This window comes from Paralichthys olivaceus, chromosome 12 (assembly GCF_024713975.1).
Source record: "Paralichthys olivaceus isolate ysfri-2021 chromosome 12, ASM2471397v2, whole genome shotgun sequence".
Taxonomy (NCBI): domain Eukaryota; kingdom Metazoa; phylum Chordata; class Actinopteri; order Pleuronectiformes; family Paralichthyidae; genus Paralichthys; species Paralichthys olivaceus.
The window spans coordinates 5,308,625-5,322,420 of NC_091104.1; the positions used below are offsets into that span (position 1 = coordinate 5,308,625).

General features: G+C 43.5%; 1 protein-coding gene across 1 annotated transcript in view; it reads left to right on the top strand.

Annotated features, from left to right (window-relative positions):
- Positions 1–13,796, top strand: part of eif2ak3 (eukaryotic translation initiation factor 2-alpha kinase 3) — a 29,415-nt gene that overhangs the window by 2,666 nt on the left and 12,953 nt on the right. Inside the window, exon 2 of the mRNA XM_069536109.1 lies at positions 8,493–8,622. Coding sequence (XP_069392210.1) covers positions 8,493–8,622 — 130 coding nt within the window. The remainder of the gene's footprint in view (positions 1–8,492; positions 8,623–13,796) is intronic.

Genomic DNA, 13,796 nt, shown 5'->3' on the forward strand with positions numbered 1-13,796 from the left:
CAGATTTAACATAAGCTCCACATGTTGCGCTGCAAACCTCCATCCTGTGCTCTGTTTACATAACTGAAACATGGCAATCAGAGTTTACACAGACACGCATGTTATTCTGCTGGAGGACGCTGCTCGTCAAAAGTTTCACAACACAGATCTCAGGTTTACTGAACTGTCCTCAACTCGCTGCTGCTGCTGCTGCTGCTGATGATGATGATGATGATGATGATGCTTCTGCCCATAGTGAGAAGCAGGTCTTGGCGCAGTGGGTAGAGCATTGATTTTGTCTTCCTTGGTAAACAGGTTTGACGCCCACCTCAGATGTTTGGCGCAGTGTGTTCCTCATGATGTTCTTTCTCTCGGCCATGTTATTCTCTTTTACTACATTACACGTATGTATCCAGTTTGATTCAGCGTCTTGGATCATTGTTATTTCAGTGCCTTTCCTTGTCGAAGCACATCAGACCCCCTCGCTAAATTATTCTCTGTGTAGTCTTATAAACGAGCCGTCTGCTCTTCTGGAGGGAGCTGGATCAAAGTACTTCATGAAATTGAAAACATTGTTGGACTTGATCCTTTTCGAAGGTTTTTGGAGCCGTTTCTTATCACGATACTTAAAAGTTGCTGATTCTGTTGCTACTTGGTGGTAAAAATGCAACGTGCCTCCCATTTGTCATTAGCTCTGTAATCCTGAGGCTCCGGTTAAAGCTTCCTGACAAATCCTTAAACATTAAGTTGGCTCCTGTTTTGGATGCCATCAAATTACAGCTTTGTCAACATAGCACTCGACTCAGTCTCACAAAGCTCAAGTTGAGAGGAATAGTTGTTGTACATGTTGTCATTTCACCACCAAGGACACAAACTTACCAGGACGGAGAAGTAACTGTGTTGTGAGAAGGACTTGAAGAAAGAATCAACAAGAAATCAAAAGTAATCAGAGGTAATAGCTCTGAGAGAAGTGGACAATTCCCCTGCCAGACACCTCATCTGCAGCAGGAGAACTCAGGAGCCTCCGTCCTGCTGCTGGTCACACCCTGCCACCGCTCGCTTTCTGCATCTGCGTCTATTCCTGTGCAGTGTGTATCCACACGTGTCTGTCGCTCTCTGCTGCGTCTCTGACTTTCTCTTTTCTTTCTTTCTTCATCTTTTTTCCATCTTCACAGTCTGTTTATCACCATCCATTGGCTTTAATTTACCTTGTATCAATCACTTCTGGGGTTAATTAATTAATTATAAATAATTAAAAGTTTTAATGATTCCCAATTTTTGTTTTGGTTAAAAACACGAGAAATATTGAGCGCACAGAAGGTCACGTTTGTCGTGTCATTTTCAACACAGCGTTACGTCTCACAAGCTGTCACACGGAGCAGGAAGCTGCACTCCAGCACAACAACAAACAGTTGCTCTGATATGTAGAAGTCATTGAGATAAAGAATTAACAAGTTGCTCATGAGGCAGGTGAATTATTCATTAAAAAGCCTGTGTGTAAAACAACAACAAAGATTTGTTGCTGGAATAAGAAAATCATGAACTCAAGGAGGCTTTTCTGTTTTTATAGTGTCAAAATATTTAAAATCACACATCGTCTGTCTCTGTCTTTGTTGGATTTATTGTCTTTGTCTCCTGCTCTCATATCTTATTCTTTCTTTACTGTCCCTGATGCTCTCTCTTCCTTTACCTTCACACGTACACATTAACGTCGCCCCCCTGAGCATACACTCCACTCCACGCTCTGTTTCCATCCATCTGTCAGGAGAATTGTTGTTGAACTTAAGAAATCTCACAAGCGGTGAGACTTGATTTAGGTGCGTTTCTCTTCAAATTCCCTCAATTTAAATCAATAAAAATACTTCCCGAATGTCAGAAAACACATTCACTTCCGTTTTTCTTCTTCTTCAGCAGCACGACCTGCGTAAAGCAAACACAGAGAGATTTGAAACAAGTGATTCAACTCAACGAAACTCAGCTTTGACTTAGTGTTAAACAGTAAAATTCTTTTTCATCGTCACTTCATCCAGATAAATGAGTTCAACCTCTTTAGGAAAACATATCACTAGTTCCTTTTGTGACCTTTCAATGCTGCTGTTTACCAAGTGCACCACACCGGGTCTTGTGATAAGAAGTGCCACCCAGTGACCATAATAAGGTTAACACACCCTTGATCTGACTATATGTCTGTGTGTGTGTTTGTGAGATGAAGTTGTCAGTGAATCCACGGCTCTTTTCTTATTTTCTTCCAAATTAGATTTTGTGGAACAAACACAGATCCTTGAAAACATTTCCTGCGGACAGCTTGAAAACCATGTCTCCTCTCAGATGTCAACATTTTTTGGGTTTCTGTCAGATGCAGCTGTTATTTTTTTTTTTTGTCTTTAAAAAAAAAAAAAAAAAATCCTGTTCCCTCCTCCGCCGCCGTATCCTGTCATCTATAAATATTCTAGATGTTAGCTTTGATCCGTCCTTGGGTTTTTGACGCGAGCTGCTGTTATGTCGGCTGATGGCTGTCACCTCACTTTTAACTCTGCCATCTATACGTTGCAAACTGCGCTCCTGAGAATTGGTGTTTACATCTGTCTGTGTGTGAGTGTGTGTGAGTGTGTGTGAGTGTGTGTAAGTGTGTGTGAGTGTGTGTGTGGGAATCATATGTGACGGCGCTGCCAGGTTTGATGCCTCCTTCAGCTCGGGCTCCATCGGGGCCTCCGTCACCTCAGGGATCACTTGGAGGTGAGAGGAGAGAGGACAGCAGCTTTGTTTGAACTTGCTACCCCCCCACCACCACCACCATCCACCCCCACCCCCGCCCTTTGTACCCCCCCCTCCCCCAGGCCCTGCAGGGGCAACAGCTCTTCTGGGCCGCCGCGCTCGCCGGCTGGCTCCCACCAGCCTACTGCTTAGCAACAGCCAATCGGCCAAGCCGGGCAACTTGTTGGCCAATTGCGTCGGAGAGATGGGCTAGTGCTCAGAATTTGAGTTGGCCGCATGGGTCTGGCTATAGTTAGGTAAAGAGGGAGGAGGAGTTTTTTTTTTTGGGAGGGGAGAGAACATTTCCTTGTTTTTCTCTTTTTTTTTTTTTTTCACCCTCCTCACTTTGTTTCAGTCGTCTGCTCCCTGTAACCAGGCAGGGAGATGTTGTGGGTTTTATTAATAGAAACTGTCCCCAAAATAACAGGTCAAGATGAAGTTGATTGAACTCCCTCTGGGAAGTTTTAATTGAGCACTTCAAGCCTGGTTCTCTAATCTCAGTCCGTGTGCAGGGAATGTTTTGCCTGAGTGTAAAAACTAAAGTGTCACTTTGAATAAACCCATTTAATCTCATTGAACCTATTTCATCCTCCTTGTGTTTTCCTTTATGTTCATTTTGTCCGCTGTTTGTCTTACTCCACTATTTCTCATGTTGTTGTTTTGAAATATATGAATTATTAAGAAGTTAGGATGCGATGACCTTTCGTGACTTTCTGTGCACTTCTGGGTTATAGAAGACGTATTTGGACGAATATGTCTGGATTTGAGTATGATTATCAGTCGGTGTGAATTTATTAGGTCGGTGGTTATTTTGGTAAGTCGGCAGGACACATCCTGCAGCACTGCAGTATGGGTGGGGCAGAAGCAAAGAGGTGGGCTGCTCGGAGAGAGGGAGGAAGAGAGGGAGGGGAGGTTTAAAGCAAGGAGTTAGCTGCTAGTTTGTAGGACCACGCTGTCTTGTTTTCACTCTGGATGGCTCCTCACTGCTTAGCAACAACGAATGAGATCCTCGGATCAGAGCTGCAGTCTGGCCAATCGCTGGCTGTCAGGGATGTGGCGCCATAGAGTTTGGATTTTACCACATGTGAGACGATGTGAGTTGGGGAGAGAGAGAGAGAAAAAGAGAGAGAGAGAGAGAGAAGGAGGGAGATGGCAATGCTTTTAAATGATGTGTGTTGTTTTTTTTCTTTTTCAACCACACCTTCTGCTCTCTGCTGCAGCGACCCTGACGGATGTGAGGTCGTTTTTTAAAGCAGAAGTTCTCATCGTTGAGTCTTTAACTGTCGTCACAAAGACATAGAACATATCACTTGTTAATTCAACAGGTTCAGAGGACAGTTACATAAACCTTCAAGTGACATTAATCTGTGTTTAAGTGCTGGAGTTATGTCATCTGTGATTATTACTGTCTCTTTAGGCTTGAATGGCGTTTACTGGCTCATCGCTACCGTGTCAGTCATCACTGTGAAATCCTTTTAATTTTCATTAAGACATTTAATCTGGTCGCGTTGTATAAGTGTTTATCTAAAGTAAGCTCACAGGAGCAGACTCATGTTTGCCAAAGAAAAGGAGTAAAGCTATTGTTGTTGTCTGTGTTGTGTTCACTGCCCGCAACTCTTAATCCTGGGATTGTCACAGCTGAAAGGTTTAATGTGAAAGATTTTCAAACTTCAGGTTTATCGGTTTTTATTCTCACTGTGACCAAATTGAATCTCTAGTTTAACATTTAGATTGTGTGATGAATCTGGGTTCATCTGATTCTGAGTGAATGATTTTACATTTAATATTTAAAACCTCCACTTTGTGCAGAGTTTAAAGGAATGCACTTGACACCTGACTGGTCCCCCGCCCCCCCCCCTCCTCCTGCTGGTGCAGCTGGTTCAGCTCGTGGTGCTGGGTGCGGCCGGCTCAGAGCTGCATCCATAACTTTCACACCACGTGCTCCCCATGCTCTCATATTTTTGTTCTGCCTCTTCGTGGCTGCACGGGAAGCTGAGTGGCAGCTGCGCGGCAGCAGAACTCCACACTCAAGCTTGCATTCAGGCTGCTCGCTGTTGCATGGTTACAGGCAGTTCTGCCCTACCGTTGGCTCGTAGTCTGCGGAGCCACCCGCCCATTGGCCAAGTGAGGAGAAAAACGGCGCTTTCATTGGCTGCCGGGACGTGGCAGGCCATTGCGATTGGTTCAGCTCAGCGGCTCCCGCTCCTTGGAGACTCGGCCTGTGTAAACATCCTGGTTGTTTCTTTCAATGGAGTGTGTTTACCAGCAGCTCGGGTTTGCCGGTGTGTGCAGACTGAGGCTGCGAGTCTCAGAGGAGCAGAGACTCTGGTGAGAGCGGAGCTAATTGGCTCCCTGCTCCGCCATATACTTGGTGATCGAAGAAACACTCGCCACTGTTATGACACTTTTGACAGCATTACAGGCGAGGACACTAACAACCCTCAGTCTGTTGGCAGCCTCACTACTCTCACTCTTTCTTCCAATTCATTCTCTCATGCATCGTCTCTTTCAGCGTCTCTCCATCGTCTCTCCATCGCCCGCATTTGTCACAGTTGGCGGCAGCAGCAGCAGCCCCACAGGCTGCATGTTGTCCCTTTGGTGATGAGCAGAGCAGCGGTGTCTCGGGGCTCAGCCATGGAAAAAAATAAATTGCCTCGAATTCTAAATGATACAGGGCGGCTGTTTGTTTTGTTTGGGTTGTGTTTATTGATGGGTTCAGTATTATTTTTGTTGCTACTCCCCCATCCTCTCCTCCGCTGCTCTATTCCTCCATTATCATTAAAGTGCCTAAGTTGTACAGTCAAGTGCAGACCCCCACCCCTCTTTCTACTCCTCCTTATCCTTTATCTGGGGAACAAAGAGTCCACGGAAAGCTTTGATCACTCGCTTCAGAATGAAATTCCTCTATCTCTTGCTCTCCTTCTTTCAATCTCTGAAGTTGAACTCGATGCTCTCAGCGACTTCTGCCTCTCTTCTTCATTCGCAGCGTGACTCGGAGGGGGCAGGGCCGGTCTTAGAGAAGGCCGCCAAAGCTCCCACCCTCTCACAGAGCCGCCTGCTTAGCAACAACCAATCAGCCTAATATTTTTGGCAGGGTCTCGCAGCCAATCAAGTGGGTGAGAGCGGGCTTTGGCGCTGTGTTTTTATTGGTTGCTGGAGAGGAAAAACAATGTTTTTCTTTTAGCGCTCTATACTTCGGTGCTAGTGGCGAGGCTGATAACGCTTCGAGCAGATCTGGGGAGATAATCTTGGCTTTGATGAGGCTGAAAGACACATGGCTCATTACTCTTAAGTGATCCTATTTGCATTTTTATTCAAACTTACAGCGCCAGTTGAGCTGAAACAGCGAGCTGGTCCAGAGCAGCGAGTGGATGTGTCTGTGACTGAAGTGAAACATAAGAGAAACCTTCCTGAAATTGATTTGCCTCCTCTGAAACAATCCGTTTCTTAGTTGTCCTAAGGCTTAAACATCCTTGAACATGCTCCTTCCCCTTTGTGGCGGAGGAATGTTCGATAGGTGGAATCAATAGGGATTACAGCTTGTCGATAGCAATTCACCGGCTCAGTGTGAATGATGGATAGTGCTGTTGATGCTTATATTAAATACACAAACATAACGGAGGATGTCGAGAGGCGACATTCTCCTAATTTCCTCGTTCTTCTTTTGTGTCTGAGCCGGGGAAACAAACAAGTTAGACATTTCTTCTTCCCTCCGCCGCTGCTGCCTTGTTGCCCTCGAGGGAGGCAGTTAAACCCCATATGCCCCAGTGGCCAACAGAGGGAAAGTTGGGTCCCAGCTGTGTGGATGTGAGGCAGGATGTGCCCAGCGGCAGCATGTGTGCACAGCAAACCCTCGCTGGTTAAATAAAGCCAAAAGCCCAGTTGACAGCATCTCCTCCAGACAGATGCAAATCAATAGTCAGGAGGTGGCTCAGTCAGGACATGACTGACAAGCAATGCGGCAGAAGCCCAAAGACTAACTTGGTCGTGATTCATTCAGTTGGACTGTTGTTTAGCCTGGAGTTACTCGATGTGAGAAGAGAATGTTGACAAAAACCTGCTGTGTGGGCACATAAAGAAGGAATCAATTATTCTTGGGGAAAACCCTTCGAACAAGAGGAGAAATACACAAAAAGATGAAATTTAAAAATCCACCACGACAGTAGTTTTGAATTCTCTCCGTGGAGGTTAAGAGCAGTGATGCTGTGAGAAATTTGCAGCTCGTAGATCATCTCCAGGAAAACACTGTCACCCCCTGCATCTTTTTCCCTCCTCGTATTTTTAGCTGCTCATTCTTTCTTGGTCATTAATGCCTCTGAATGAAATATGTGGAATGTTGTTCACTTAATTCTGCTTTAACAGCATGTAGTAGAGTTTTGTGTTGTTGTTTTTGCCGGTGATGACCCAACAACTTTCATTACATTATATATTATTTATTTCGTTATATCCTCCAGGCTGATGTTTTGAAACTTTATTAAACTGAAGAAGATCTCTGCGAATCTCCGAAGGCGTTTGATCTAATTTATTTCCGATATGGTATTTTTATGAGCTGTCATCTTGGGCTGTCAACCCAATGTTTCAGTTCAATTACGTTTCATTTGCATAGCGCCAAATTCGCATCATGCTCGTCAGAACATGTCACTCACTGAATCCACGGAATAAAAGATACATGGAATTTCTTTTTTAGGTTTTACTTTTGTGGCAGTAACGACAGTTTTAAGCCTGAGAAAAGTAACCATGGCAAATCCCCCTGTGTGGCTCTAACAGTCTCTCTTACCATCTGCTTCAGTGTGTGTGTGTGTGCTCCTTCCAGACCTGAGGCAAAACAGACTCCTGTGTCTTTGCAGGAGAGGATGGCCATTAAGTTCACATTTATGAAACTGGAATGACACTCCGTGGGGCTGACGGTGCCCTTAACCTAAGCTGCAGCAAACTGCACCTTCTCATAGATCCAGTCCTCTAAATGTGTTTTATCATCCAGATCCGTGAATTATTCTTTGAGAACGTTGTATCTTACAATGTTAAAGATATTGAAAAATAATTCTGGAGCCGCCCTTTGTCCAGATCCATGCAAAGTTTACTGGCGTCTCTCTTGGCCCATGTCCCGTCCCTCCACCAAGTTTCGTGGAAAATCTACTGAGGTAAAGACAAAAGCGGGTTTTTGAGATAATTATAACCTTGCACATATCACAGCTTTGTTAGTTTTGATCTTAAATTTAGTCCCAGATGGTTTAGGTTTATTTATTCTAGGTTCAGTTCCATCAGATCTGTATCGCGTCTCCTTATCCAGCATTTCAGCCATAGTTTATCTTCTCTGTGCAAATTGCATGAAGCTGCTGCATTCTGGTGGTTTGTTTCATGAACAACTCAAAATAAATGGTGTCACATGTTCCTGCTGTATTTTAAAAAAAAGTCTGTGTGCGTGGGACGTCTGGTCAGGTTTTAACAATCCTCAGATGTGGTCTCAGCTTTAAGGATGAGGTCTGTCATGGCACAGGTGTGCTGCCGGCTGCAGTTGAAGGTCACCCTGCTCCCTAATCAAGGGTAGACTACAGAGGGAGAGACGACATCTGCACCACCGCATGTCTTTGCCCTTTACTGTCTTATCTGTGATGGCATTAGACTGAAGCCCCCACTGGGAAAATGGCGTTAAAGGATGTTTGCAAAGTAAAAAAAAAAACAGCCTTACTGATAGACGTTGCTGCCTTTATGAACCCTCAAGATGAGCGTGTGTTGAACTCTTTCTGTTCCACCCTTAGGTCTCTTGTAATCATCAGTACCCTGGATGGACGGATCTCTGCTCTGGACCCTCACAACCAGGGCAGGAAGCAGTGGGACCTCGATGCCAGGTCAGGGTGCCTGGTGTCCTCCAGCCTCAGCAAACCTGAGGTAAACCCAACGTCAAAGTTTCATTCGTGTTTTTATTCATCTGAAATGTACAAAAATAAATAAAACCCACCTCATGTTGAACATCTGGGAGATTGTAATGCAATGAACATATTTGATTTAATGCCCTTACTGTTCATTCAGTATAACAAAGACAGCTACCCTTAAGTGATCACCCCCTGGTGGCTGGCTGCAGTATGGTATAGGTCAAACCCAGCCTCCTCCATGTTAATAGTGTTATGCAGTAAAATATAATATTACTAGCGAGATCAGCGTCATCTGATAAACACCAGAGTCAACCACAGGCACTTAAATAAGTCAGACAGACTTTGTTCAGATGATTAACATCTACCAGTGGATGAAAAAGTCAATTTCCACAGTCTTGTGTCAGTGGGAGGTTAAAGACGCAGTCTCATCTCCCGCTGTGTCTCAAAACAAACACTGTCCCCCCAGGCTCTCTCTCCGTCGACCAGTAATTGAACTCTGTGCACTTTGAACAGTCGACCAAGGGTTGCTGTTGCTTACATTCATTGCATGTGCACACACACACACATACATACATACATACATACATACATAATACATACCAGACATAGTTTACACCCCCACACAAATCTGAGAGTAGCTGTTTCGCCTGGAGGATTAGCCTCTTTGTTGAAGGTGCTGGTTTACACATACAAGCACAGCGAGACCCTCGTCTGTGCATGTACACAGAGGCTTAAACCGCCCACACCGACATGCTGAAAGTGAAGTGTAGCCCAGAGCGAGACCAGAGCGCCGCTCGCCCAAATAAATACTGGAGATGTGCTCGTGGTTTACTTTGATGTGGACTCACTCCGCTCGGAAGTTTTGCCTCGGGGGGGGAAAAAAGCCTCTGATACTAACGAGAGTCTGGGTGGCTGCTGATATCAGTTTAATTGTAGTTTGCTCGTGCTGGTTTAAGAGTGAACAAGTGTAATGAACTCTGTGCCTCTGTTATATAAGGACACTTCTGCTTTATCCGTGTGGTATAACGATGAGAAAAACAATCTGGAACTTAATATCTTCTGACAGGTTGTTTTTTCCTGTAAAAAAAAAATCCAGGCTCATGGTTGTGGTATATCTTTTGTTTGTTTTTGTTTTCTAGATTGATTGATTTGGATTAGCCAACCAACTCGTTTATTGAGTGTGAAGTATGTGTGTGAAATTAAAGCACACTATGAGCTGTTGAAGTTGATTTAAATATAGAGTATATACTTTTTCATTTATTCACTATAGAAGAATTTCATTGAAGTATTTAAACCCTCTCATGGTGAAGTGGTTCTCGAGTATCTGCCGTTCAGTCTGAATAGTCTTGTTTTCATTTAAGCAGCACAGCAGCTGATCAGCAAACCAATTAGAGCGAGGGATCTCATCACTGAGATATCAGATGCTGTGAACGTGTGAAGTGTGCTTGGCTTTTTTTTTTTTTTAAAAACCCGTCTGACTTGTTCTGTGTCACGAGGAGGTTGGGATGTAGTGTAGTCAGAATTCATGAGCCTTTTGTTTCCAGGGTCCTCGGAGGTTCTAATGTGGAGAGCCCCTAAAGGTTCCTCGAAGCTCTTACAGTTTATACAGCAGAGATCGTGTGAGAGCAGCAGTCGGATCTACATTTGACCTTGAATATAAACTTGCTGAAATACAAGAAATCACACTTCATATGTGGGATCTTTAGTATTAATGAAACTGATTGTTTTTACAATGTCTGTTTTCCATTGTACGCTTATTTATTTTAATTATTTTATTCAAACTGTCATTCTCTTTAGGAAATCAAACTGAAACTAAACAAAAATACCACCTTGACATATGCATGCTTTATAGCGTTGACATATACAAGTATAACAGAGTAATGACATTAGTTTCAAGTTATTAAATTTCACTCTTCAGTAAAAATAATCTCTCTATTAAAGCAAAAGCCACTAAATCTTTGAGAAGGTAAAAATCAAGACCCCATTTAAAGTCAGTTTAAAATCCATTTAAATCTATTTTGTTTCCTCAGATAATGAAATGAAAGTGGAGGTAAAATATCAAACAGAAAAAAAAAAAATACCACAGCACTCGATTACAGTTTCAAATTGTTTCTTTCACAGTTGTTTTATCGTCTTTGACGCTTTCGCCTCATCCGTGTTGAGTGTTGACTTAAGGTTTCATGATCGCAGACACACACACACACACACACACACACACACACACACACACACACACACACACACACACACACACACACACACACACACACACACACACACACACACACGTAACTTCCTCCTGTCAACCTCTGGTGTTGTGACAGAGGATGCTGACTCTGTGTGTCTGTATGTTTTCACCTGTTCATTCGTCTGACGAGGTGAGATGTGGAGAGATGCCTGTCAGCTCTGAACCCAGTGACTTGCTGTGACGTCATTTGTTATGATCCCTTCATAGTGTGTGTGTGTGTGTGTGTGTGTGGTTTATACCCAGCCTTGCCCTCTCTGCCCCCGAAACCTGGGATGCCTGTCTGCTACCTTCTGTGTCTGGGTATGTTTTTTGCTGAGGGTGGGGGCACTACTGTCTCCTACCCCCACAATGCACTCCTTACACTTGGAAACAGTTTCATTGGTGCTTGCCGAGTCCCTGAGACACCAGTCTGCTCGGTGATTAGAGGCTAGGGGGGTCTGCCGCCGTGCCATTGGCTGGCCTCGACATGCCGGGGAGGAAGCAGCCAGTCACCTGCTGCGTCCTCCAGAGTGTGTGTGTGTGTGTGTGTATATGTCTTCAGTGAAAAGAGGGACAGCAGAGCCACAAACAGCTTTGTCTGCAGAAAAAGAAGCCATCACTTCAAAAAGCCAAGAGTCGCTCGGGGTTGTTTGGAGAGGGGATGAAGTGTGTGTGTGTGTGTGTGTCTCTGTGTGTCTCTCTCTCTCTCTCTCTCTGTGTCTGTGTGTTTTTTTTTTTTTGGGGGGGGGGGATTAGATGGAGGAAGTCTGTGCCAATACGGAGTGTGTCATGCTAAGGGGGCGGGGTTAAAGGGATGAAGAGTGGAGGGGGGTGATTAGTGGGGTGAGGTAATGCTTCAATCCAAGGATGATGTCATCACATGACAGACAATACACACTTGCTCACGACACACACACACACACACACACACACACACACACACACACACACAAACCTGGGCACGTCTGCTGGCATGCAGCGTGAATGAATGAATGAATGAACGTGGAGAGATTCTGATTGATCACCACAAGATGACGAACCACTGACCGCCGCGTGGAGACTAATGTGACAAGCAATAATTCATCCGCCGGTGCGAAGGAAATGAAAACGGCAAGATGGGCTCCCCCCCCCCCCCCCACACACAATTAGATCACTCTCGTATCAGAATCTGAATCAGGGTTATTTGGCCAAATGAATGAAAACAATATACAGAAAGTAAATAATACAATTCTTTGAATGTATATACACAGTTTATAGTATAATATGCAGACAATGTATTATTTACAGACAAGATGCATAGAAGCAGCATTAATATGTAAAGTTGCTCTGTTTTTGTTTTGATTGTCTTTTTTGTGCTTCAAACCTCCAGTTATACTCTAATAATTCACACACACACACACACACACACACACACACACACACACACACACACACACACACACACACACTGTCTGCCACCTTTAAGTAGAGCTGTAGCCTTGTGGACCAACAACAGTGGCACATTAGCAGTGGGTGAGAGCTGACTCTGTTTGACAGGATCGCTGGAGCATCAGCACAAACACACATACACAAACACACACACACACTGCAACTGCTGTCCGACCTCCCCTCCCCGCTCGCTTCCTCTGAACCACCCCCCCCACCCCCGCCACATTTCCCAAGGGTAGAATACAATGACATGATTAGAAACGCCAAACGATCATCAAGTGGAAGACTTTGGAGGAACACCTCCATGACTAGAGAGGCACTCAGTCGAGCACATAACTCAAGGCCCAACAGTCCCTTTAAATTCAATCAAGCTGCAACAAAGTGCACACACTCCCCTGAATAACTGAGAAATTCAAAAGAAATCCTTTGTCCAAATCGAGGCTAGAATTCCTTGTTGGCTCATTTCCCATCCTTAAGTTTAAAAAAAGGGACAGGGATGAAAACACAACGTCCTTGGTGGTAAAGTGTGTGTGGAAAATAACATTTTAAAAGTGGCAATTAAAAAAAAAAGGATTAATAAGAACTACTAATGACCAGCATGCATTGCACATACAGAAAAGTGCCCCAAAAAAATGTATTAACCCACAAACTGACCTCACACAGTGATGCACTGGTGCATCAGAGCAATGCACTGCTCACTGAAGCCAACAGAGGACTACCTCAAAATATCACCTCCATAAAAATATCCAGCGATCGTGGATATTTTTTGATGTTGGATATTTTTGTCAGTGAAACGGCACATTCAAAAAAAGAGGAGAGTAATTCTTGAATGAGTCTGGTGTCTAGCTATTAAAAATTAATAGGCAGAGGAAAGATACGAGGAGAAGGAAAAGATTTGTGCTGAGAAAGCAGTTTCTTTTTTTTAATCATTTAAAATAATTTCTTAAGTGATCGTCTTATTTTGAATTATTAATTTTGTTGCTCTTCGAAAGTTTGGTTTTGAATATAAGGCAAAACTATGAAACTCAAAAAAAAAAAAACAGATCAGGAGACAAAGAGCATTTTATTCAAAGAGACGAGACAAAGATAAAAACAAATGGGGGGAGGGCTAATGATCATATATTCATCTGCTTTTCATCAAGGTTACCTTTAATTTTCTTTGATGGGTGGTTTCCATGTAGGAGGGGGTTTCCATATCTTCATTAAAAGAGATCCTTTGTTTTCAAGGTGTTTGTTTCTTAAAAATCTTTGAATAACCTCAATTTAATTAGCAGATTTCCATTGTAAGGAGATGCACTTCTTAGATATAACGAGCTATAAACTCTATAAACTTCATGGATACTTCAATATTAAATCTACCCAACAGACACAAGGTTTATGAGAAAGTCACATCATGTATGTTACATAATCTTCTTCAGCTCCTTTGCCAAAAGTCATAAAACATGACATTGTGTTGGATGTCCCTCATCTAAACCACATTAAAACAAAACCATTAGTATTAGATTAATGTTTATACAATGTGAAGGATAATATTA